At 37.0% G+C, this 27,081-nt stretch overlaps 1 protein-coding gene across 2 annotated transcripts in view; it reads left to right on the top strand.

Annotated features, from left to right (window-relative positions):
- Positions 1–27,081, top strand: part of ITGBL1 (integrin subunit beta like 1) — a 270,673-nt gene that overhangs the window by 228,921 nt on the left and 14,671 nt on the right. For both annotated transcript variants that reach the window (XR_004428980.1, XM_033177331.1), the window contains exon 8: positions 12,219–12,335. Coding sequence is in view for 1 of the 2 variants with exons in the window: in XM_033177331.1 (XP_033033222.1) it covers positions 12,219–12,335 (117 nt within the window). In the remaining variant the exon portion in view is untranslated. The remainder of the gene's footprint in view (positions 1–12,218; positions 12,336–27,081) is intronic.

Genomic DNA, 27,081 nt, shown 5'->3' with positions numbered 1-27,081 from the left:
ATGTGCAAAAATGTTACTAGTGGTCATGCAGAAGAGATGTAATTGGTCCTGAATAAAGAATGGCTTTCCTGAATTAGTTATCTGAGGACTCTCTTGATTGTTAATCCATGAGGTTAGTGGGCAGCTGTGTCTGTCTTGTTTGTCTGCTTATATCCCGATCTAAGATCTAGAAACTTAGTCCCTGCTGGTTTGAAGCCTGTGTCCTGTGGAAATGAGACCTTAAAAGGAGAAAATCAAAGAAAGTGAGGGAAGGAGATGTCAAAGTCTAGGCTTGAGATATTGGTTGTGGTTGAGATTATGAAAAAAGGGGAATTCGAGAAGAGAAGAAAGAGGGAAGGAGTGAAGGTGGTGTGTGTGTGTGTGTGTGTGTGTGTGTGTGTATGTGTGTTTGTTGGGAGAGAATACTCAGACAGGAAAGGGAGGGTGTAGAGGATCAGGAAGAGGCAGGATAAGAAAAGAGGAAGAGGAATATAGCTTGAAAAACAAATGTCAAACTTCACAATTTCGCAATCTTTGCCTTATACCAGTTTTAGAAAATTAACCTCTACCAGAAATTGACACCTTTCCATAAGGCAATGCTTCCAGATGTGAATCATCCAAGAATTTTTAACTATTAAAAAATAAGACAGACAATAGTTAAATAAATGATTGTGGAAAAACAGATGACCTTTCCATTTCTTCTTTTACCCTCTGACCTTGAGGGATGACCTAAACATCTTTGGTTCACTCTATAATTTTGAGCAAATCATGTATTACCTCATTCTCAGAGCTTCGTTTTCCACATCTGTAAATTGTGGGGCTAGTTGGGCTTGATCACCCTTCATTACTCTTCTATGTCTAACAATCTTCAATTTTATGAAATAATTAAATGATTATTTCTGCTGTAACTGCACTCCAGCAATTAATCAGGATGTAAACCAATGAAATTACTACAGTTCTAATCTTTCTATTTGTAATAATGCAAATGAGACAATCTGCATTTTATAAAGGTCACAAGCTACTCTTTTTCATTTTATCTTATACTTTAGTTATACTGACCCCATAAGCAGAAGAAAAGTTCGACTTTGTCTTTCTAGTATTAAAATAATGGTATTTTGTTTATATAAATCTTGCAGTATCCTATGGATAACATTCCAAAAAGTCTGTGAATGAGAATTTCTTCCAGGCTATATCAAGTAAAATTTAGTAACAAAGATTTCAGAAGTTTCAAATATTTCAGTGAACATGGTAACTTTCCAAAAAAAGTGTAATTGTTTCAAGTTAGCAGTTAATTTCCATGGTGTTTACTAAAAGATAAAAGTAATTTCCTATTCACAACGATCAATGCATATTACTTCTATTGTGAAGAACCCATTTTTGTCCTTGGTTCATTTTTCTTTTGCTAATTTATTATTAGTTATTTTTACTTTAGATCATACATGTAGTAATGTTTTCTTAGTGTGTATATTATTTGTAAAAATATTTTGTCCTTGTTTATCGTTTATATTTTAGTCTTGCTTAGGTTATTTGTTGCTCTATAGAAATTGAATATTGAATATTTTATGGTCAAATTTATTAATGTTGTCCTTTATATTTCTAATTTGGTGTCATATTTAGAATAGTTTTTCTCACCCAACTGTTATGAAAACTCTCACCTATATTCTTGTCTAGTTGTATGACTTAAACTTTTAAATTTGAATGTTGAAACCCCTGGAAATGTATTTAGTTGTAAGGAGTTAAGTGAAGGGGATGAATATTTTTGAAACATGACTCACCAATTTTATCAAACTTATTTTTTGAATAATCCATTATGCCCAGAAAAGTATATAACATAAATTTATAGCATTATGAATCATTATAAAGTAATCACATGCCCAGGTTCAGAAATAGAAGAATGCCAGAATCCCAAAAGCTCCATTCTCACTTCTCTGGAATCAGCATACTCTCTGCCTAAAAAGATAACCTTTTTGCTCATGTTCATAGTAATCACCTCCATAACTTTCTTTAAAGTTTTCCACCTAGGTATATATTCCCAGACAGTATGATAGTTAGATTTGACTTTTTTGGACTTAATCAAACAGCATGCATTGTTTTATGACTGAGTTATCACACTCTACATTATATTCTTAAGATTCAGGCACTACGTTGCATGTATTTGTGATTCTTTCTTTTAATTGCTGTAGTGTTTCATTTAAGAATATAGCTGATATGCAAGTATTCCACAATTGATGAACACTTCAGGCATTTCTCCTTTGAAGTTGCTAAGCATAATGTTGCTATGATTATTCTGGAACATACCCTGTTTCACATATGTGTGCTTTTCTCTAGGGAACTTAACCAAGAATTAAATTGCTGATTCTTAGATTATGCATGCCAACTTCACTAGATAATGCCAAACAATTCCCAAAATATTCTACCAATTTATATTTTCACGCTCTGCAAAAGACTTGTCTGGTATTTCCAAACCATTGCCAATGCTTATTAGGGTCAGTTTTTAAATGTTTGCTACTCTAATTGGTTTGTGACGGAATCTTTTTATGGTTTAGTTTGTATTTCCCATATGAATAAGAGGAGGAGTGTATTTTTATATATTTACTGGCCATACAATCCTATTTTCTGAAGTGCCCTTTCAGATCTCCTGCCCATGTCTTTAGTGGATTGTATGTATTTGTTGTTGTTGTTGTTGTTGTCATTAGAATTCTTTAAATAGTTTGGATATGAGACAGTTGTCAGATATGTGTGTCACTGATATCTCTCATTCTGTGACTCACCTTTTCGCTCTCTTATTTTCTAATGTACTAAAGCTCCTCATTATAATTCAAATGGTTAATATTTTCTTTTTTAGTTATTTACTCCAGCACCTTTTATGTGAAAGGTCATCTTTCTTTTATTGCTTTTCAGTGTCACCTTGTTCTAATCCGGTATTCATAGATGCAAGGGGCTGTTTCTGGATTCTCTATTCTATTCTACTTGGTCTCCACCTCCACCAAAATCCAACTTTTAAAATTACTCTGCCTTTAAAATAAGCCTTGATATCTATTTCAAAAGGTATTTCTACCTTCTTCTTGTTCATAAGTATTTTGGTTATTGGTGCTTTCCATTTCTGTATAAATGTTATAATTGGCTTTTAAGCTTTAAAAAATCCTGGTAAGATTTTGGTTGTAATTACACTGAAGCTATAGTTCAGTTAGGGGACATTTGGTATTTTAACAATATTGAATAATAAACATACAGTATTTCTTCACATTCAAATCTCAGAGTTTTCATTTGTCTAATGCTGTAGATACATATGTGACTTATTTTTGTGTATGTTTGCTATAGGGCAACTAATATACTCTCTTAATAACCCATATTATTTGTTAGTAGTTTTTGCATTGTCTGCATGCATAGTTTTTGGTTAAGTAATTTTTGTTTCCTTCTTTCAATTCTTTATGTCATCTTTTTATCCTTACCATATTCTACCAACAAAGGCACCTAGTGCAATATTGAATAGAATTAAAAGAGAAATTTATCTTTCTCTTATTCCTAATCCAAATAGAAGATTTTAAAATGTTTACCATCAGCACCAACCAATTATTATTAAGTGTGTGCATTTTCTTTAACATTTTTTCTCTTTTCCTCTTTCTTCCTTTTTCACTAGTAAAACACTTTACTATAGTTAGAGGACATTTTATTTAGTTTAATAATGTAAAATTGATGATGTCTGGCTATTTTTGACTTATAAAAAGAGTCATTGTACATTGTTCAACTTACCTGTTATGACATTTCTCCACCTATCTTCCATAGATGCACACAGACTCTATTTTTTAAAGTATTCCTGAATATTACCATACTTGTTATTTCAGACAAATTTGAGAATCATTTCGTCAATTTGAAAATATTCAGTGAGTTTGATTGGTACAATATTGATTTATTAATTCAGGAAAAAATCAGACAGTTTTCTTACTCAATAAGAAAGTATGTCCTTTTTAAAATTATAAGTCTTCTGCTATGACCCTCACCGTGACTTTATAGTGCAATGTTTTATAAGTTCATTTATTTTACATTGCTGATATTTTTGTACATAAAACAATTTTCCATTATATTAAGTTGGGTTAGTGTTGACACATAAAAATTTTATCATTTCTTTATGTTAATTTTGTCACAAGACACCTTGCCAAAATGTTTTATTACTTTAAACGTATTCATAATTTTTAAAATCTTAGGCATAAAGACAGACCATCTGCTAATAATGATCTTGGCTCTTTATTATATTATTTGTCTAATTTTTATTAAATTGCACTTAAATTATAGCAATGGTTATTATAAGCATCTTCCATCTCTAACTTAGATCATTCCCTGTTAAACATAATGTTGGATAGCTTTTGAAAGGATTATTATATATACCTATTGGCATTATTATTTAAGCAATTTTATAGAATAGTGTCTTCTCAGGGGATGGCTCTAGGCCTGTGATATACTTGACAGTGTTTGTCATGTAAGACAGTTGTTTAATCCATGGGATAGCAGGAAATTTTGGAAAATATAGAGGAAAGAAGGTTTAGGGCTGAGCCATGGGGCAATCCAAGATTTAGATATTTGTATAAAGACGAGAATGCAGTAATATAGCCTAAGAAGAATTCATAATCTAATAATAGGTAATAGAAGAAAGTGTTTCCCAAAAGGGCAAGGTCAACTCTCAAAAGCTTCTGAGGGGTTATATAGATGGTACAGAGAATTGGCCACTGGGTTGGAGTCATTGGAGACGTTGCTGAAGAAGTACTTGTCACGTAGCGGTATGTTGAGATAATTGGATTGGGTTGACATGAGACTGGAGTTAAGAGAATAACAACAAGCTTCTTTTCGAGAAGTTTGCTTTAAATTGTGCTTTGCTGCTATGCTTTTGCAACACAAGGTGCTTTCTATCTTTTATTCATCTATGTTTTGCAGAGTTCCTATGTTACTCCTCCCAGCAACCACCACCACCATGGTGTTCCCCTATTAGAATGAAGCAGTTCTAGCTAAGCCTCCTTTTCCTCCTCCTCCTTATTCTCCTGCTTCTCCTTTTAGCTGCCTTTGAGTTTTAATCTCTCATATATGCCACCCGTATAAAGAGAAAAAATAATGTGGTATATTTTTCATGGATTATGCCCAGATAATTTTTTTTTAAATTATACTTTAAGTTCTAGGGTACATGTGCATAACGTGCAGGTTTGTTACATATGTATATTTGTGCCATGTTGGTGTGCTGCACCCATCAACTCGTCAGCACCCATCAATTCATCATTTATATCATGTATACCTCCCCAATGCAATCCCTCCCCTCTCCCCCCTCCCCATGATAGGCCCCAGTGTGTGATGTTCCCCTTCCCGAGTCCAAGTGATCTCATTGTTCAGTTCCCACCTATGAGTGAGAACATGCGGTGTTTGGTTTTCTCTTCTTGTGATAGTTTGCTAAGAATGATGGTTTCCAGCTGCATCCATGTCCCTACAAAGGACGCAAACTCATCCTTTTTGATGGCTGCAGAGTATTCCATGGTGTATATGTGCCACATTTTCTTAATCCAGTCTGTCACAGATGGACATTTGGGTTGATTCCAAGTCTTTGCTATTGTGAATAGTGCCGCAATAAACATATGTGTGCATGTGTCTTTGTAGTAGAATAATTTATAATCCTTTGGGTATATACCCAGTAGTGGGATGGCTGGGTCATATGGTACATCTAGTTCTAGATCCTTGAGGAATGGCCATACTGTTTTCCATAGTGGTTGAACTAGTTTACAATCCCACCAACAGTGTAAAAGTGTTCCTATTTCTCCACATCCTCTCCAACACCTGTTGTTTCCTGATTTTTTAATGATTGCCATTCTAACTGGTGTGAGATGGTATCTCATTGTGGTTTTGATTTGCATTTCTCTGATGGCGAGTGATGATGAGCATTTTTTCATGTGTCTGTTGGCTGTATGAATGTCTTCTTTTGAGAAATGTCTGTTCATATCCTTTCCCCACTTTTTGATGGGGTTGTTTGTTTTTTTCTTGTATATTTGTTTGAGTTCTTTGTAGATTCTATGCCGAGATAATTTTTGAAGGCAGCTCATTGTTAGTCGGAGCGGGTGCTGTGGTCTATAGGTGAGGTCTGGAAGAACTTCAGATAAATATTCAAGTGCTGACGGACTTATAAACCCAGAGCAGAGTTTTTACTTCCAGAATTATTTTTTCATATAATATATTCAATCTAATAGCATTAAAATGCTATTCAAGATTACACATAGCATTCTAAAATTTTAAGCTTCCAGTTTAATGAATACTTTAAAGATTTTGAGATACCTATATAGAATAGATTGGGTTTAAGGTAAGAATGAGATAATGTGGATTATGTTGAGATAATTTTTGAAGGCAGTTCATTGCTAGTGGGAGAGGGTGCTGTGGTCTATAGGTAAAGTCTGGAAGGGCCTCAGACAAATATTCAAGTGGCAACTATTTTATAAACCAAGAGCAGAGTTTTATTTCCAGAATTAGTTTTACATATAATATATTCAATACAAAATGCTATTGAAGAATACATATAACATTCTAAAATGTTAAGCTTCCTCTTTAATGAATACTTTAAATATTTTGAGATAGTTAGTTATATAGAAGATTGGGCTTAAGGTTAGAATGAGATATGGTCCTAGTAAATTTTAGCTGTCTATATATTCTATGAAGCAATTGTTAAATATATTGTGATATTTTAGTTTTATACTAGTAGCATTTTTTTTATTATGAAGTGAGTAATGCTGGTCAAAAATATTTAGGATTTAATTTTGGTGATATAATCAATCATTCCTCCACAGTTTTTGGCAGTCAATATGCAGTAAAATGAGATAAATGCTATAGAATAGCAGACTTTAGAGATATATATATATATCTTTTATTTAACAGTGCACTCCCATATCTAATCATGCATTTCATACAAAGCAGATTCTTAAATATTTGTTGAATTTTATATAAAATATTTTGGAGTAAGTGAATCAAGGTTTTTCCCATTTTAATCTAGTTCTTATGAAAAAAATATATTCTAAGGTGAAAATGGACACTTTATCTGAATCTTATATCTTCATGATTGTGGGAAAATATAAATTTAAAGAGATTTAAATTAAGAGTTTTATTAAAATGATTACCTGCACATAGAGCTATAAATTGTGCTTATATCTTGACTTATAATTTGTCTGTAGTTTACACAAGTTTAGAATCTGAACTTGTTTGAATTTTTAAGTAAAATCTATTTTGATTGGAACTTCTAAAAATCTGCCTTAGTTCATTATTTTTCTTTGATAGCTTATAATGAGCTTTAAAATATAATTCATAAAAATTGCAGTTCTTTATGAAATGATATCATTGGAATGATTTTGTATGTGCCTAAAGATTATCTACTTTATTAAAACTTAATAAGAGGAGGCAGATTCAATGTAGAGTAAATTTCAGATAAGTTTGGTTGGATGATATTGACGATATTGGCTGAATTGATTTCTTCTCACACAGTTATTTCTATGCTCCTTTCTGTCTGTTACTGAATTGTCTTCTTGCAAATTACTTGCTTTATTTTTATATCTTTGGGTATCTCTTTTTTTACATTTTCTTTTAAATATGTTGTATAAAATAGCACAGTGCTGGAAAGGCAGATTTCCATTATCCTTCTTTCTCATATATGAGAATATTAATTTGATATTGATTTCAGAAGCCACAGTCGTATCTCTGTAGCAGTAAAACAATCACTGAAATAATAATAATATCATTTAGTAAACAAAAGAAAAAGATTGTACTCAATTTCTTGTCTGAAATCAAGTCAATTAATATATATGTCAGCGTCCTTCTATTACGTTAAGGGAGAACTTAGTTGGCTGCTAACAAGATACAAATCTTACTGTTAGTCTGGACCATAGTGATTTTATCACTTACGACTGGGTTGAGGCACTTGCTTATCTTGTTTAAACTTTGCGTTCAGTGTTCTACTAGGGGTATAGACAAAGGGCTGTGGGATCAGAGAGGTGACAGTTCTTCCAGGTGACCAACCAGGGATGGCAAGGAAGGTTTCAGAGAGGAGATTAGATTTGGACTTGCTATGGGACACTGAGTAGGACTTTACAGAGAAAATGGTGGTGAGCACCAAGAGGGAAGAAATAGGGAACATAAAATCTCTGAACATGAGTGTGCAATAATTCCTGGATATGTGCTTGAAAAGGTAAGTTGGACCTTATGTGGAAAACTCTGTTGAAGAATCTAGTCTTTGCTTAGAAGGTTACATGGGGCCATCAGAGGGATTTATGCAAGGGAATTACATAATCATATGTATGTTTTATGAAAGTGGATTATGTGAAATTTCACAAAAGACCCAAGAAGAGGAGTAGGTTTGTGAATACAGGTGATGAGTTTGTCATGGAACATATTTAATTAATCTAACCATGGAAAACACAAATGAAGGTATTCAGGCAATTGGAAATGAATATCTATTCTGGGAGAGATATACTATTTCAAATTCAAGTTCTACCATTAATGCTCATGTATTGTGTGAGTATTTCTATAGTATTTATATATGATTATTGTTTAATGCACGTGTTCAATAAATATTGATTCAAAACATTATGATGGGTGGGCATAGTGGCTCACACCTGTGATCCCGGCACTTTGGGAGGCCAAGGCAGGTGGATTGCTTGAGGCCAGGAGTTCGAAACTAGCTTGATCAACGTGGTGTAACCCTGTCTCTACTAAAAATAGAAAAAAAAAAAAAATCAGCTGGGCGTGGTGGTGCATGCTTGCAATCTGAGCTACTCTGGAGAATGAGCAAGAGAATTGCTTGAATCCAGGAGACGGAGGTTGTAGTGACCCAAGAGTGCAACACTGCACTTGCCACATTCCAGCATGGGTGACAGAGTGAGACTCTGCCAAAAAAAAAAAAAAAAAAAAAATGAGGACACGTAAGAAGCATAGTTAATTTTATTGAATTTGTGAAGGTGTGTGAGTCAGAGGGTGTCAGTGTCACAGATTTGTTGAAGTTTTCCTTGGACCTTGAAGAATGATTGGAAATATACCGGATAAGTATATGATAATGACTGAAACAAAAGTGGTAGTGACTTGTGGTAGTGGCTAAATAGAAGCTGTGAACTGAGGCAGCAAAATAATAAACTTGCAAAAATTAGCAAGGCACGGTGGCGTGTGCCTGTACTCTCAGCTGCTCAGGAGTTTGAGGCAGGAGAATCGCTTGAACCCAGGAGGCGGTGAGCTGAGATCATGCCACTGCACTCCAACCTGGGTGACAGAGCAAGACTCTGTCTCTAAAAAAAAAAAAAAAAAAAAATATGGAGTGCATGAAGAATTTACTCTTTTTTTTTTTAACCTCTCTGTCTGCAATAAATTAGCCTTTCCTAGTGCATTATATTTTAATTTTTAAATTTTAAAAAAATTTTGTGGATATATAGTAGGTGTATATATTTGTGGGAGACATTACATGTTTTGATATAGGATCCAATGTGAAATAAGTATACCGTGGAGAGTGGGTTATTCATCCTCTCAAGCATTTATCCTTTTGAGTTACAAATAATTCAGTTATACTTTATAAGTTGTTTTAAAATATACAATTGTTATTACTGACTGTAGTCACCCTATTGTGCTACCAAACAGTACGTCTTATTCTATTTTTTGTGCCCATCCTAATGCATTATTTTTGATTTTTGTCAGAAGCCACTGCATCTTATAAACTATATTAGGATTGCATGTGAAAAGTTAATTCATCTCATAGTTGCCTTAATATTAGTCATTTTAAAATTCCAATAGATACGTGGTGGAAAAAGAATTGGACATTGGTTAATATATTCTCTGACATTTAAAAAAGATAGTGGATTGTAATTTATCAGGAAAGAAAATGTGCTGATGCAGAATATTAACACTTTATTGTATAACTTTACACAAAAATAGAGGACAGAAATTATCCACAGTGAAAGCAATGGAATGTTGAAATCTGAACACATATGCCAGCGTTTAGTTCATCTTTTCTGAAGAGGCACAGAAGCCAATAAAGCATATTCAGGAAAATTACTATATGCCTTCAAATTTGGTGAATAAATTTGTCACCATAAATATGTATGCCCTGAAACATAGCAACTGATTCTGTCTATGTAACTGGAATGCATTGCCGCTCAGGAATAATGCAACTGATGATCATGGCTTCCCACATCTGTCTGTGAAAGAACAGTTCACCATATCCAGACCGCACTGCTGATGGTACTACAGTTTGCTTCTCTCTCCCCACAGCCTGCATTATTGGAATCATTTGCACATCCACCCATGAAAAAGATTAGAGCATTTATGCACATCGGAAGGTGACTGGAGTTCAGAAAATCTGAGTTCTAAAACCAACACTACTAATAGATAGAGAGTTGGCCTTGGGAAAATCATTTAGCCTCATCATGCTTGAGTTTCCTCATCTATTAAATAAATTAAAGGAAGTCATGGATCCTTCTGAAATTTTACCTAAAAAGTGTGTATTGGTATATCTTTCCAGGGATAGATCTGTGTTCTGCCAGTTATGGTGCTTGATTGCAAACAAAGAAACCAACTGCATTAAAAGGGATAAAAAATATTTTATTAGAAGGCTTTAGGCTCAGAATGCAACTTTGAACAATTAGCTCCTGCAGCAACCTGGGGAAGAAAGGCACTGCCAAGAACCAGTTCCTGCTGCCATCACTTCTGAATGTCAGCCACTGCATGCTGAGCTTCATGGCTCCCAGACATTGCTATGCTGTTGCACTTCCCATGTTGCCCACAGACGCTGTGCCTTTGCTTTCACCCTCAAGAATCAAAGCCCTGACTAAGGGTGTCTGATGTGTACCTGTTCTGGCTGCCAGGGTATAGGAAGAGGGAGTATCGTTGAAGGAGGGAACCGGTTGCCTGCCTCCTGCTGAACTTGGGACTACCTCCAAGTAGAGATTAGTCGAAGGTCAGCCAGCACAACACTGTATTGCCATGTCTTTCACCAGATTCTCAAAGGGATCGTGACCCCATCATGTCAGCTAGAAAATATTATGAATCATTACATTAGATTATCTTTAATTACAGCTCTGAAATTATATGATCCTAGATACTAATTTTTCTTTCCCCCCATCATCCACAACTCAGAATTTCTTTAACAAGATACAGGTTCAGCAACAGAGTGACTAACAACATTGCAAGGTCAGCCCTGAAGCATCTTGTGATTATTTCAGTGGGTGTGTAATTATGATGGTTGGGCTAATGACAGAGAGTAACAGATGTCTCAGAGCACTGTCACCCAAGTGAATTTCTGGCAAACCAGTAGTGATTCCTCAAACAAAAGAAATTTACTTTCTCATATAGCCTTCTGGTGCTGCATTAGGTGTGCATTAAGATGCAATATGGTTTAATGGTTAGTTGCACAAACTTTGAGGTTAATGAGAATGGATGTAAATTTTGAATCTATTTCTTCCTAGCTGGTTCACCATTGGAAAGTTACTTGGTCTCTATACGTCTTGGTTTCCTGTTTAGTAAAATGATTCTAGTCAACATGTGGTACTGGAAAATGAAATGATGTCATGCAGGAAATTATAGTGTTTTACACATAGTTACCACTCAATAAATCAAGATGAAACTCAGCATAATGGGACTAGTTAAGGGGTTCCCAAACTATGAACCAAATTCATTGCAAAAATATTTATAATTTTAAATTTTAAGATGAGGATAATAAAGATATTTAGATTATGTGCTTTGACATATGTTCTATGCTAAAATAAGTTCTAAGAACTATAAAACTGATTACAAATAATCACTAAAACAGCACATTGAAACACACCTGTGTATACATTTTTTTCTCATGGAGTAGATAGAGCCAAGATTAAAACCTTTTAAAATGACCACATTATGCTAAATTATGTCAGTATATATAATGTATTTTGTTATGTTCAAGGAATCATCAAGCTAAGTTGTGTATGAAATAGCCAGAGAGTTTTATAATGGATTTATGCAAAAATGAATGAAACAAAAATTAGAGAATAGCAAATGTGAATGACTTCTGAGACAGCGACTGCTACTTACACTCCAGACCACCACGGAATTTCTTTTTGAAGTTGGAAATGTGTATTTGTGTAACTATTCTTAGGCACAGACTAGAACTGTTCTAGGAGATTTGGGTTTAATAGTGTGCTTGCCTCCTTGAAAGCCTTAGTAATTCTGGGTCTCTCCTCATAAGTGTGCACTTTCTTTATACTTTCCAGGTAAATGTGAATGTGGCAAATGCACCTGCTACCCTCCAGGAGATCGCCGGGTGTATGGCAAGACCTGTGAGTGTGATGATCGCCGCTGTGAAGACCTCGATGATGTGGTCTGTGGAGGTAGTAACCTTTCTTACAGCTGTATACTACCTGCATGCTTTACCTGCCTTTCTTATTCTACTGACTCTTGCTTTTTCAGTTGCTGTTAAAAATAAGATAAACAGAAAGCAATATACCATTGAACCTAAAAACAATATACAATTAGGTTTGTAATGACCTTTATTTCCCCGAACTCTTGATTTAGCAGGTATGTGAAAGTACACAGTACACTATCAATAAAAGATCATTGCATCTAAGTACTAGGATACTTTATGACAGTAAAAGGTTTTGGGGCAGGTCAGCATTTTAACATGATTTTCATTACTTTATTTATAAACACTGGTAGGAGAAAGTAAAATATCACCCACAAACTTGAAAAAATGGAGTAAGATTACACTTAAAAATCACAAGCGGTATATGCTCAGATTCCATGATGCCTCTCGTACCCAAACAAGAGCTCACTGGCTCACCGTCTAGAGAATGAGTGAGGCAGATAGAGGGTAGTGAGCAAAGGTAACCCGCAAAACTGAGAGTCCCGGGAGTAGAGTGCTGATCTGAGCACCTCCATGGCCAGGAATATGGGTCAACATTATTCTTGTATTGCATTCTTGAAAACATTCATATCGCTGAGGTTGGTGCATGTGAATTACAGATATTTCCACGTTTCCAGTAACAATGAAGTGAGGTGGACATGGAATCACATTACAAGAAAATAATTATATCCCTTTAAGATAATTATTTTGAGGCAGTGGGCACTATTATTGGGGGAAACAAACAGAATGTGTGTCTTTTCTAACTTTTATTTTAAGTTCAGGGATACATATGTAGGCTTGTTACATAGGTCCTATTGGAGGGTGGAGGGTGGGATGAGGGAGAGGATCAGGTAAAATAACTAATGGGTAGTAGAATGTGTGTCTTACTGGAAGGCTGAGGCACCATCCATCCATCATATCTATCTATCATCTATCTATCTGTCTATCTATCTATCTATCTATCTATCTATTATCTGTATCAATCTGTCTATATGCCTGTTCTCTCTCTAACCAACGATAAGACATTTGAAAGCTGACAAAAATACTTTCTTCTTTCCTTTCTCTGTGAGTTGAGGGGAAAAGCCCTTTTAACCTGTTTATGCCTGAAGTTAGAATTATTTGAATTTTTGCAGTCAGACCTTGGTGATGACCTTGAGCAGTAGGATATAAATAACTCCCACATGCTTAGCTTTCCAATAATGGAATACTGGGCATAAATTCATAAAATATCTGTTGTGCTGGGCGGTTTATCTTATGCCATTGTCATGGCAGCCACTCTAAGAGATTGTTTCTACTATTTTTTCTTTCATAAATGAAAAATTGAGTGAGGTTGGAGATGTTAACATCCCATAACTGGGATGTTATGGGCAGGCCATAATGTGGCAGGCCCAGAATTTCAGCTCTGATGTTTAGTTCACGGATTGTTCCTTATGTCACAGTTTTCCCTAGAGTGACACCAAAGTGTTTTCACAATATGTCAATATTATTCTTAGGTTAAATCCTCTATTCGCTGGTATTAGTTACAAGAAATACCTATGTAGGTTTTACCCTCTTTGTTGGTTAAGGACATGACATATATTAACTCATTTAATTCTCATAGCAATATGTATGTATGTATATATACGTATACATTTATGAAAAGCTTCCTTGACCCCTCGAAAGTGCCATCTACATGTCTCTGCTCTTGTTACCATTGTTCTTTTCTTTTCTTTTATTTCTTTTTTTTCTTTTTGAGACAGAGTCTCATTCTGTCACCCAGGCTGGAGTGCAGTGGTGGAAGCATAGCTCACTGAAAGCTCAAACTCCTAGGCTCAAGCAATCCTCTGGCCGTAACCTACTGAGTATATGGGACTACAGGCACGTACCACCACAGCTGGCTATTTATTTTTTGTAGAGATTGGGGGGAATCTTACTAAGTGGCCCAGGCTGGTCTTGAACTCCTGGGCTCAAGGGATTCTCTTGCCTTGGCCTCCCAAAGAGCTGGAATTTCAGGTGTGAGTCACTGAGCCCGGCCAGAGTGGCTTGTGAATGTTTTTGCTGCGTATTTGTTGCTTTGGAGTAATCTCAGTATCTTTCACTTTCATCTTTAGGTCAATGGCTCTCGAAATGATTTGTCAGTAATCAGTCATTTTTGGCTTTACATTCTTTTCAATTTCTAATAAGATATTTTCATATGGATCCTCCAAATTATGCATGGTTTAAACTGGAGTAATTATTTATTTCTCCATTAACTAAACAAATATTCACTGAGCATCTACTGTTTGCCAGCACTAGAGATTCAGTGGTGAACACAGAGCATTTGCTCTCCTGGAGCTTATGGTTGAGCGTGAAGGGAGGACATTGAGAAAGGAAGGAAAAGGAGCTGAGTGATCTGAAAAGAGACTTGATTCAATGGGAATATACATAAGAGGGGGATTTAACATAGGCTGAAGACTAAGAAAGGCTTCTCTAATGCCTTCATATCTGGATAACAACTATGTAATGCAGACTATGTGCTTTACAAGTATTAACTACACCTCACAACAATACTTGATAGTAATAGGATACATGGAACTTGGCCAGGTAAGGGAAGTGGAGTGCAGTCAGAGAGCAGCTTGTGCTCAGCTGTGTGGGAGAAAAGAGTGTGTGATGTGTGCCAGGAACATTTGAGGACTAGAGAAAAACCCTGTGTGGTTGCAGATTAGAAAACCAAAGGGAAAAGAGTGTGATTTGTTTTGTAAACATGTTGATAACTTGGGGCTTTACTCCAAAGGTGACAGGAAACCAAAGGAAGGGCTTAAACAGAGCTTAAATGTGATCACAGTATTATAAAAAGCACTTCTGATTGTCAGGTGGAGTATGGATTGCTCCAAGGACTATGTGTGTTTGTGGGTTGGTAGGTGAATCTGGATGTTAGGAGATGAGCCCTGGTGAGAGACGAAGGTGCCTTAACTGGATGGAAGACAGTAAAGGTGGAGGATCCTGAATGTGTTGGAGAACATGTTAGAAGCAGTGTGGCCAAGAGGCTAACAAAAGCCTTCACCCTGCTGCAAGAGACTCCAGCACTCTGTTAAACTGCCAACTCTGGTTCCCTGGCAACAGATGAAGATGGTACATTTCAGTGTTACCAAGCAACATTGTTCATGGTCATGATGACTTATGATTGATAAGTTTCAACTGCCTTGGAAGAGATGATGAATTGAACTATAAGCAGCTGATGGGAACATCATGCTTTTGGATTTCATAAGTGTCATAACTCTGCCAACAGTCTTGGCCCTTGTGGGTTCCCTGAAAGCTATGCTTACGGAATCATCGGGAAAGATTTTGGCTCCTGGTTGGGCGTGTGACTTCTTCTAAGCCAGAAAAGCCTCAACATGTGTGCAGTGTGGATCTCATCTCTGTGCATATGGGCTGTGTTATCCCAAGAAAAAATAATCCCCAATTATATGAGTTCATCCTCATGAACTCCTATAAGGACTCCCATGGGTATATCCTGTTGCCTGACAGTGCCCTGCTGGTAAGATGTGGCTCCTGTCCCACAGCCTTCGAAGGAGACTGGTGGCAAGTGTCAGCCAGAGAGCTTAGTTGAAACTTGGAGCTCCCTCCCCAGAGTACAAGCAGTATTTAAGGAAATTCATGATTGCACAGTATAAGGGGCAGGGTAGCATCAAGGGTGATGCTAGGTTTCTGGTTTGAGCAATTGAATGGTGGAGGAGACTATGCTTGTCTTGACCAGTTGTCTCCATATCTTGAAAAATTGGTTTCTTCACAGAGAGCAATAGAACTGGAGAAACTTGGATATGTTGCTCCCTTTGGAACATATCTCTTGGATATATTTGTTCCCTCTCCCTGACATTCTAGTCCTTATTGTCACTTCTCCTTGTGAATAACTTCTCATCGTTCTTCCATTCTTCCATGATTTTTCCAAATTATCTCCTTTAGGAAATCTCTCTGAAATGATATCCTACTTCTTCTATACTGCACCACCTGCATTGTAGTGTGATGTGGTTGTGTTGAGAGTGTCCCTGTGTCCCTTTTCTTTAAGTCCACAATTCTCATGGATATAATCAATCTCTCTCTCATTCTCATATTGTCAAAGCTAGGATAAACGTTAATGCTCAGTGTTTTTATTTGGATAAACAATCAAGTAAAGGATTCACAATAAGTTAAGGAGAATGAGAAAGGAAGAACTTTGGATACAAGCTTCGGATACAAGATTCTTCAAGTTGAGGTGAGGATGTGATTCGAACCTTGAACAGCTAGTATTTAGATGTGCAGAAATGGGATGTGAAGAACATTTTAGGCCTGGAAAAGCTGAGCAAAAGCACAAAGGTGAAAAGATAGTTATTAGCTATTGAAGGAATGTATCTATTTCATTTTTTTTACATCAAGAGCTCTCTCTCAGCTGCTTCTGTACCCATCATTAGAAGGGATTTTTTTCACAGATTACTTACTTGTGTCATTTATAATACATAGTTTGTCACCTTCGTTTATTATACTTGGCTCATCTTTAGATATCAGGTCTTTAAAGATATTGTTAAATTAATGTTTTTGCTTTCAAAATTAAAAAAATAAGTAGAGAAAAATGGAAACAACAAAGTAAAAATCACCCATTAATTGATGATCCTAGAATAATAAATGATGACACTATGTTGTGTTTCTTCCTAGGTTTTATTTCTGAGGAGTAAAATTATTTTCAAAATATAAATTCATAAATCTTCTTTGGGGCCAGGCATGGTGGCTCACGCCTGTAATCCCAGCACTTTGGGAGTCTGAGGCAGATGGATCACAAGGTCAGGAGATCGAGAACATCCTGGCTAACACGGTGAAACCCCGTCTCTACTAAAAATACAAAAACTAGCCGGGCGAGGTGGCGGCGCCTGTAGTCCCAGCTACTAGGGAGGCTGAGACAGGAGAATGGCGTGAACCCAGGAGGGGGAGGTTGCAATGAGCCGAGATCGTGCCACTGCACTCGAGCCTGGGTGACAGAGCGAGACTCCATCTCAAAAAAATAAGAAACAAGCAAAAAATAAATCTTCTTTGGGTATTCTGATGTTTTGTCTAGATAAAGTCCACATTGTATGTATCCCCAGTTGCTTTAGTGTACATGGTGTACACTTTGTTTCATTTTTTCATGTAAGATTTAAGTGAGAAGAAGTAACCATTTTCTTTGGAATTAAGTGAGACAGTGCCATACAGCAAAATGAATGGGAACCCTGTATTCAGACAGACCAGGATTTTAATTCTTGCTCTATTTCCTGCTTATTGTAATAACTTGAACAGGTTGTCCTCTCTGCTTTGGTTCACCTATGTATTTATTTGGCCTCTCTACCTTGGTTTACTCCTGTACACAACAAGGATAATAATCCATTTCGCTTTATGATAAGAATGAGACATAAAGAAGGAAATGTGCCCGGTACTATGTGGCAGTGGATATTTGATGAATGCCCTATATCTGTGATGAAAATAAAAGATTGTAGTGGCCATCTGCATTGCAGAACAAACTAATACATCTGTCTCAGGTATCTGGAAGCACTAGCTGCAGAGTGTTTTGGAAGGAAGTTGGACTCACACAAATCAGCCGCTCTGTACCTCAGGGAGGAAATCGCAGCTGGTTTTTCCAAAGCAATTAGTACCCCCCATCATCTCACCAGTGGAGAACAAATCTTACTAATATGAGAGTGTGAAACACACAGACATCATCCCTCTGTTATGGCTTCAGAGGGTAACAAAATAGAGAGTGACTCATTTTGGTAATTTTTTTAGTTCTCCACCAGACACCAAGCCATAAGATCTGTGGCCTTTCACATGGAGGATATCAAACCTATACATCCAACATGTGGCCAGAGAGTGAAATATGGTACGTGACTCCAAAACCAGGGACTGTCTTAGCATTTTAACAAACAAGCAAATAAGTAAAATGAAAAACATGTATAAACTTAACTGATTAGCAGATGCATGAGAACTAAGAGGCAATAGTGTGTATTCCCTTTCCTACCAATAACCCTAAAGATGATTAAACCAATTCTGATAGGTTGGATAAATTAGCAATTGTACCTGAAGGTGAATGTAACTAATTTCATAAGTTTTACAGTTCAGTTTTGATTACACCAAAATTACAACCTGAAAAAGAGTCATGAAAATGACTAGCAGAAAGAAAATCAGCATGAAGTGAGATCATTCTTCATTTAATTAACTTGTGAGTCATGTTCAATCATCATAGGCTGTCAGTTGTGGATGTTCTCAAAACATCTGTATTACAAGAAAATGTTATGCGACCTATGCATGCATGGATTTATTATCAGATAAGTCACTATTTATAAAAAGCATGATTTGTCCAGTGATAGTTCCTAAGGTTTATTTATTTTATTGGTATATTATTTTAAGATTACACAAGTAAAATATATTCACATACTGGTGCATGTGTGTTTAATTGTTTAGCCTAATATAAGTTAAATCAGAGACTTCCCTCCTGTGTGCCATATACCCAGGGTGAGAATAAGAACTAGGCTGCTTATTGCTTTTCTTCTTTCTTCTATGCTCCTGGAATAGCTACCCATGAGTCCAATTTAAAAAACAGGAAGGGATAATGAAGAGCCACCTCTTAATTACACAATCAGTTCACATTTCTTCAGGGAGTTCTCCAGTTCATCACTGCAATTTGAAGGAGATCATGCCACCTGAGAGCATGAATTCAGTAATTCCCAGGCACTGATGGATTTCTTATATGAGGAAGAGATCAGACCACATACTCAGACTAAGACTTTCTTAAATGGACAATACAGTCAGAGTGTGATTGTCTCCAAATTACATCTTAAAATTGCACACCTGTTTCGTGAATTTGCAAGTGGATCAGTTAGTCCTGCGTTTGGCTGAAGGTGATGGACACAAATACTGAGTCTCCAGGGTGTCATTCCAGGGATGGCACCACAGTGTCCCTGAACCCTATCTCTTTCTCCTGCTCTGCCCTTCCAGTATAACGTTTGTCATTGTTATGGTTTGGCTGTGTCCCAACCCAAATTCCATCTTGAATTGTAGTTCCCATAATCCCCAGGTGTTGTGGGAGGGATCCAGTAGGAGGTAATTGAATCATGGGGTTGGTTTTCTCCATGTTTTTCTTGTGATAGTAAGTTCTCACGAGATCTGATGGTTTTATAAGGGACTTCTGCCTTCACTCGACTCTCATACTTTTTCTTCCTGCTATCATGTGAAGAAGGACATATTTGCTTCCCCTTCCACCATAACTTTAAGTTTCCTGAGGTGTCCCCAACCATGCAGAACTGTGAGTCAATTAAACCTCTTTCCTTGCAAATTGCCAAGTCTTGGGCAGTTCTTTACAGCAGCATGAACATGGATTAATACAATTATCATGTTCATAAGCAACCTACAGTTGTGTCCTTCTTCCAGGGAAGAAGAAATAGGAAGGAATAGGACAAAGGGCAAAGGACGTATGCTGGCTGAGTTTGTCCCATTTCCTTTGGAAGGCAATAGTTTCCTAGAAATCTCACCCAGGAGATTAGGGTTATTATGTTATTAGGTCTTATTTCTCATTTATTAGAGCTATGTCATATGGGTGCTTTCAGGTCAAAGGGAGCATGGTTAGTCACTTCCCAGATAGGCATAGTGTCCCCTCCCTGGAAAAAATGAGGAATTGTTTGTTATTAAGAAGGAGGGAGGATATTGGATAGGCAATATGTAGTATCTGATTGAATCCGCGTCTATTCATAAGTCAGTTTCCTATTGGGACTCGTTATTGCGGTGTTTTAAGGAAATGTGCCTCAGAGCCAATGGATTGCATGGAAAAATGTCATTATCTAGATGAGTGCTGTCCAATAGCACTTTCAAAGATGGAGGGGGTGTTCTATATCTACAGTATTCTGCATAGTGGCCACTGACCACATGCAACTATCAAGCACTTGAAAGGTGACTAGTGAGACTGAAAAACTGAGTTTTAAGTTTTACTTTAATAAATTTAAATAGGCACATGTGGCTAGTGACTACTGTATTATGCTGGACCACACAGGCCCAATTGTACCATTAAACACAGGTGTCATTATCAATGAATGGTCTATGTAGATGATTCTCCAACAGTTCTACCCTGGGTGTTCCTCTTACAGGTCTAAGTGGCAACACAGTCGTGTTGGTGAGACAAAAGATGAATAAAACTTCTTCTATGGTCTTATTTTTTAAATTCAAATTTCCAGGAACATTCCACTTAGTGGACCTCCAGTATTGCCCATGCTCCTTTGTCATTTCGTGAGACAACACAATCTTAGTTTTCTCCTTCCTTACTGGATGTTCTTGTCTGGCTTTTCTAGTTACCTAACTCTAAATATTGGGGTTTCCCAAGACTAATTTCTCCCCAGAGAGCTGCTTCGTTTCTAGGGCTTTAAGTGTCATCTACATTTGTAAGCTCCAACATGTGCATGCCAAGAGCTAACCTGTTCTCTGAGCACCAGCTTGTGCCCAGCTGCTTACTTGACCTCACTATCTCATTGTCTTAAAGAGTATCTCAAATACAAGAGGTTCAAAACAGAGCCGTTGTTCTGCCCTCAACCTCTTTCTCCTGAAGTGCCCATACCCAATAAACAGCGTCATTATTCACACTATTTCCTCTAGCTAGAAAACTTGTCTTTTCTTTCCCTCACTTGCCACATCCAATCCAACGTTGTGTCCCACATGTACAGGCACCATCACCAAAATAGATTTCCATCTACTTCTCTGTGTTTCCGCTGCCACCACTGTCCTTTAAGCTTCTATCACTTTTCACTTGGAAAACAGCAAGAACCCTCTAACTTCCCCATACTCATTCCTCCCAACATACCTTATCTCTCGCACCTAGTTGCCAAATGAGTTTGCAAAGTGTCAACTGTATTATCACGTCACTCCCTTCCTTAACACCCTTCTCAATCCTCTTAAAATAAATTTAGATTTTTTACCAAGAATAAACCATTTGCTATGTTCTCATTTCTGAGAAGGGAAATTTCTCCACCTTCATTATTCAATGTTTTTAACTTACTATTCTTTAAACACGTTGGCCTTCTTTTACTGCCTGTAACATGCCAGGCTATTTCTTGTCCCAAGAACTTTTCATTTGTTTTTCTAGGCTCTGTTCCTAGAACATTGGCTGTCTGGCTCCTTCTCATCCCTTGGCTGTCACTGAACCCTTCCCTGACTACCCTAGTTAACAGTGTTCTCGCTGTTGAATATACTAGCATTTTCTTTTTGTCTTCTGTTACTCAAATGTTGCTTATCATTATTTTCTTCCCTGGTAGACCATAGTTACCATGAAGACAGGGTCAATGCCTATTTTATTTACTGTTATATTCTAAGCTCTTAATACAATTCCTGATATATAGAAAATATTTCTTGAAGAGATAACTAAATTATTAGAGTTTATAGAAAAGAGGGTATTGAAAGTTGTTTTTTTCTTAAGTAAAGTCATATAAATGACAACTCAAAACATTTAAATATTAATGTATTTTGATGATTGCCTGAGCTAGATACCAACTTAACTTCGTGGAAGGATATAATAAATTAGCTAATAATAAAAAATCATCGCCAGTCATGGTGGCTCAGGCCTATAATCCCAGCACTCTGGGAGGCAGAGACAGGCAGATCATGAGGTCAGGAGATTGAGACCATCCTGGCAAACATGCTGAAACCCCGTCTCTACTAAAAATACAAAAATTAGCCGGGCATGGTGGCAGGCACCTGTAATCTCAGCTACTCGGCGGGCTGAGGCAGGAGAATCGCTTGAACCCAGGAGTCGGAGGTTGCAGTGAGCCAAGATTGCCACTGCACTCCAGCCTGGTGACAGAGTGAGGCTCCATCTCAAAAAAATAACGTAAAAAAAAAATAAAAAATCATCTATTTTCTTGCATAACATTTTATATTATTTGCAGTGAGGTGCCATAAAATTATTCTCAATAATACCTTAAATCAAAGGCAGAATATCAACTTTTAAAAGGGAAAAAATTGTCACATACTACAATATGGAAGGATCTTTAAGATATTATGATAAATAAAATAAGCCAGACATGAAAAGAAAAACACTGTATGATTTCACTTATATAGGTACCTAGAGTAGTCAGATATATAGACAGAAGCTGGAATGGTGGTTTCTAGGAGCTAAGAAGAGAACGGATTGGGACTTACTGTTTAATGGGTGCTTAGTTTCAATTTGGGAAGATGGAAATATTCTAGAGATGAATGGTGGCGATGGTTGTACAACAGTGAGAATATACTTAGTGCTACTGAACTGTACACTTAAAATGGTTAAGATCGTAAATTTTATATCTATTTTACTATAATAAAAAATATAGAAAAATAGCTATAGGTCTACTTTAATTATCTGTTTCTTTTTATGTGGGTTTTAATAGATTGTGTCTTTCATGGAAAGACTCTCTTATTTTTCATTTTAAACATTTGTGTCTTCTCTCTTTTTACTTGTTTAGCCTGGCCTAATATTTATCAATTTTATTGATCTTTTCAAATAGCCAACTTTTGTTTTATTGATTTTCTCTGTTGATTTTCTATTCCCAGTTGTATTGATTTGTCATGGAATTGATTGTATTTCTTTTCTTATGGCCAATATAGTTTTATATTGCTCTTCTTTAGTGTTTTAAAGTGAAGGAATACATCATTGATTTTATATTTTTCATTGCTTCTGATTACATTCATGCTGCAAATTTCTCTCCAAGTATTACTCTGGCTGCATCCTATAAATTTTCATAAGATGTATTTTCATTTTCCATATAGCACTAATTAAATTTGGAAAAAAAGAAGACAGAAAACAAAAAAAAAGAATATTTTTCTGTGCAATACAGATTAAATGATTTCAGTTATGTCAAATTGTTGACAATTCTTACCAACCTAGGGTCAGTAAGAAACATGAGCATTTGAGAAGTTCATAGTCCAATTGAGCTGGTACTAGAAGCTCTCTTTCTCTTTATTTTTGGTTTCTCGTACAACAACTTTTTACTTAAGTCTTTCAGGAGATCTGGACTTTAAGTGGACTTTGGTTTTCATGGAGAAGTCAAGATGTACTCAATTTAACAATGACTCACTGAGCAGATAACTGTTAAGGGGCTGTCTACTCATTTTCTAACTTGGCTGTACTCTACAGTTTGGTTTGTGGGTAAAAATGAGAAAGATGTTTTGAAAAAGACAATCTAGATCTCCTCCAAGTTTTTGAAGACCCACTGTGTCTCAGGCGTTGCATTAGGCACTCTGGTGTCTATAAGACTATGGTGATGACAGAAGTAATACTCAGAAAATTCATAGTAGAGTAGTGGATTCCTTTGATGCATAACTATATACCATGAGATGGAAGTCAAAAAAGTTCCACAGGAGGTAAAAAATAAGATATTATAGAAATGTAGAGGAGAGACAGTGAGTCCCACTTAGGGATATTAGGAAAATCTTCACAGAAGGGTAGTCACTTTTTGTTGAGCTTTGAAAATTACTCAGAACCTGAATGTGTATAGTAAGGGAAAGGTACTTCTACCTCTGCAAAAATGAGGTCAGAAAAGCATGACAAATGTGCAGGAAACAACGAATGGCCAATTTGGTTAAAGAGAGAACAGAAGGAATATGATTGGAAATGTAGCTTGGGACTCTGTGTTTCAAGAAGCTAAAACAAAACAAAGGCTAGAGTAGGTCAACTGTATGCCGTGAGCATTAGGGAGTTACACAGGACTAGATATCAAGGCTGCGATGAGCATCAAGTTGTGCTGTAGGAATCTACAAGCCAGAGTATTGGAGAGCTATGACAGGAAAGTTTCTCCGACGTTGTGATGGTGACGTGAGTGGGAATGTTAGAGGTGGTTTCCACAAGACTTGACAACATGTTGGATGAGGGCAGTAAGGGAAATTCAAATAAGACTCAAAACGTCATGAACTGGTTGATTGAAAGGATAGATGTCACATTAAAATAAATGAGAAAGACAACAAAAAAAAGCAGCTTTTGGAAAGAAAATCATATATGGATGTAGATCGGTCGGTCAGGGTGGTGGGAAAAACTGTAGAAGACGCAAACCTTCTTGGAAGGCCGGAAAGTTTTACAAAAGTTTTGGAAAAGGTTTTGGCTGAAGGCAGCCAGATTCTCTTATCCAGTGAAACGAATCTAAATTAACTTAGGCCTTAGAACCTGGCCTTTAATCCTCTGCGTGCAGGACTACTCTCTCCAGGGAGGGGAGTGACCATGTAAATTGCCCACAAGTGTGTTGACTCAAAGCCTTTGTGATTGAATCTATACTGAATAAATGCCCGCAGTGCCAGCTTGTCAGGGCCATGGCTGCTGACTCTTTACAGCACCCTCCTTGGTGTCTGGTGTCTGGTGTCTGTGAGCAGCCTGGTCCCCTAGCCCACTCTTTCACTGGATACCTGTGTCTGGGAGCATTTGTTCATCTGTCGTTCCGCCAGGGTCTGCAGGTCGGACCATGCCTGTGTAGCTCTGGAAGTATTAAGTGGGGATGCTAATAGAACACAAAGTGTGGAATCATGAGAGGGGAATGTGGGAGAAAATCAGGGGCTGGAGATACAGCACTGTGGTCTTGGTGGTTATCTGAAAGCCCAAAATTTAATGGATTTTTCAAAAGAGAAATTATGGAGAGCTTAAAAAAGATGATTAAAGATAAGCAATGGGTGAATACCTGCACTTATTGGTTCAGTAAAAACAAAACGAAACAAAGGTAGAAGAATAAACAGAGACAAAGGAGGAGTGTTGAATGAGGCAAAGAGAATTTTGTGGCATGCCAGTAGAGAAGAGACTTGTAAGGGGAAAGTGCCTGTGAATAACAAATATACACCTTCAAATGATGTGGTGGTTGAAAGAGACAAGAATTAGGAAAAGCCTGCTGTGTCTCACTTTCTAAAGCAAAATATAGAGGCAAAGCAACACTTTGGGAAGAGTGTAGACATTGGAATCAGAGGAACTAGAGTCGGTTCCGATCCTGTGTGGTTGAACTATGTGATTGAGAGGCAAATTACAGGACTTAATCTCTCTGAAGCTCAGTTGCCTGACTGTAAAATGGGATAATCCCAAACTTCAAGGCTGTATTGAGAATAAGTTTAAAACATCGCCACGTGTTATCTCCATTTATATCTTTATTTCATCTTCTGCAAAGCCGAGCCACACTGCATGGTGGGTTTTCACTTCGTAGACTTCCCTTAGCTCCTCGGGCTGAGCCAATTATCGGTCACATGTTTTCATGCGTGCTACTTTTAAACTTGAATGGTTTCGGTTTTGGGGTTTTTTGTTTGTTTCTTTGTTTTTAGCCCTTAAATCAAGCTAGGTGAAAAAGACCAGAGTTACCTCATTTATTTTATTTTTTCCTTTTTTGCTAACCTGTGTGACAAGAACAGTCATCAGCCTTAGAAAGTGCCAGAGCACTTGCTGATTGAGTGCACATTAAAGGTATGGCAGCGATATTTTTCTTGCAAATTTAATAGTCCCCCATTGGTATCTGATGTTTTTCCCAGAATATTCTTTAAAAGAATGTCAGAAGTTCCTAGTACCCTGTCTTTCTTTCAGGATCCCAGTTTTCTCCAGGGGAGCAACATATGCTGGATTAAAAAACCTCTCTCCCAGACCTTCTCTGGTTGTTGGGAGGCACTTGTTGCATGACCTGTGAGGCAGGGATGTGGTATAACCCAGGGAAAAATCTCTCTTATTTAATTAAAAAACAAAACAAAACAAAACACCAAAAAGCAAACAAAAAAAATAGTTTTCCAAGAAACCCTCTCCAGGAGACTTCTGCTTACATCTCTGAGATCAAAAATCTTCTTTTCACCCCAGTCACTTACCACTTCCTACCAATCTACATTCTCCCAAGTGTCCTTCACTCCATTTACTCTACTTCATTTTTTACCAGATTTCTCATGCCAGGACCTGGGCTTCTCCACCAGTCTGCACAGGTACACGCTCCCAATTCTCACAGCCATCTACTTCATTCTCCACTCAATTGTTAGAGGGATTTCTGTAGAAATTAAAGAAAATCATATCACTCCTAAAAAAATAATTATTATTATTATAATAATTAATTCCAAAGCATTAAGCATTGGTTACTCATCCTCCCTGTGCAGAGCTGAATGGAGGGGGAGCAGATGGAGCAAGGTTCCCTCCTGAGCATCCTGCCAGAGTGAATGGTCAGGAGAGAATGGTGTCAACAGCTTCAGAGCTTCAGAGAGGCTTATCAGTGTGAATGATGAGCGTATCTGTACCTGGAAGAAGAGCAGGGACCACTTTGTCCGTGGTGCTTGGTTTTGTATCCCCTATTGCCTAGCACAATGCTCTGTTCATAACAGATACTCAGTAACTCTTTGCTAGGCAAATAGTTGATTCAGAGAGACCCTGCTGTAAGGCAATGCACTTATCAGGAAAAGGAATAAAGGGTTGAGTGGAAACTGAAATGGAAGAAATTGAAATGGAGTATCATGCAATCTAATGGTGTGTTGGTGGCAAGCAAGTAAACAGGTGTACATCCTGTTATATATAGCTGTCACAAATAGAATGTTGCATGTATACCAAAAGATAAACATCTTAAAAACCAGGAACCAATGTCAGGAACCAAACCAGAAGAAATGTGCCAAACAGGAATCCAAGCTGATGTTAACTTTTATGCAATAATAGAGAGACACCATAACTTCCACTTATATCTGTTATTAGTAAGCAGAGAGGTATACAGATAAAGTAATATAGTGCCAAATGCCATTTCTATGAAAGTTAACCTTTTGTTTTGTTAGTAAGCAAT

This window comes from Trachypithecus francoisi, unplaced genomic scaffold (assembly GCF_009764315.1).
Source record: "Trachypithecus francoisi isolate TF-2019V2 unplaced genomic scaffold, Tfra_2.0 Lachesis_group18, whole genome shotgun sequence".
Lineage (NCBI taxonomy): Eukaryota > Metazoa > Chordata > Mammalia > Primates > Cercopithecidae > Trachypithecus > Trachypithecus francoisi.
The sequence above is the reverse complement of the archived record's forward strand: the minus strand, read 5'-3'. Positions and strand labels throughout refer to the sequence as shown.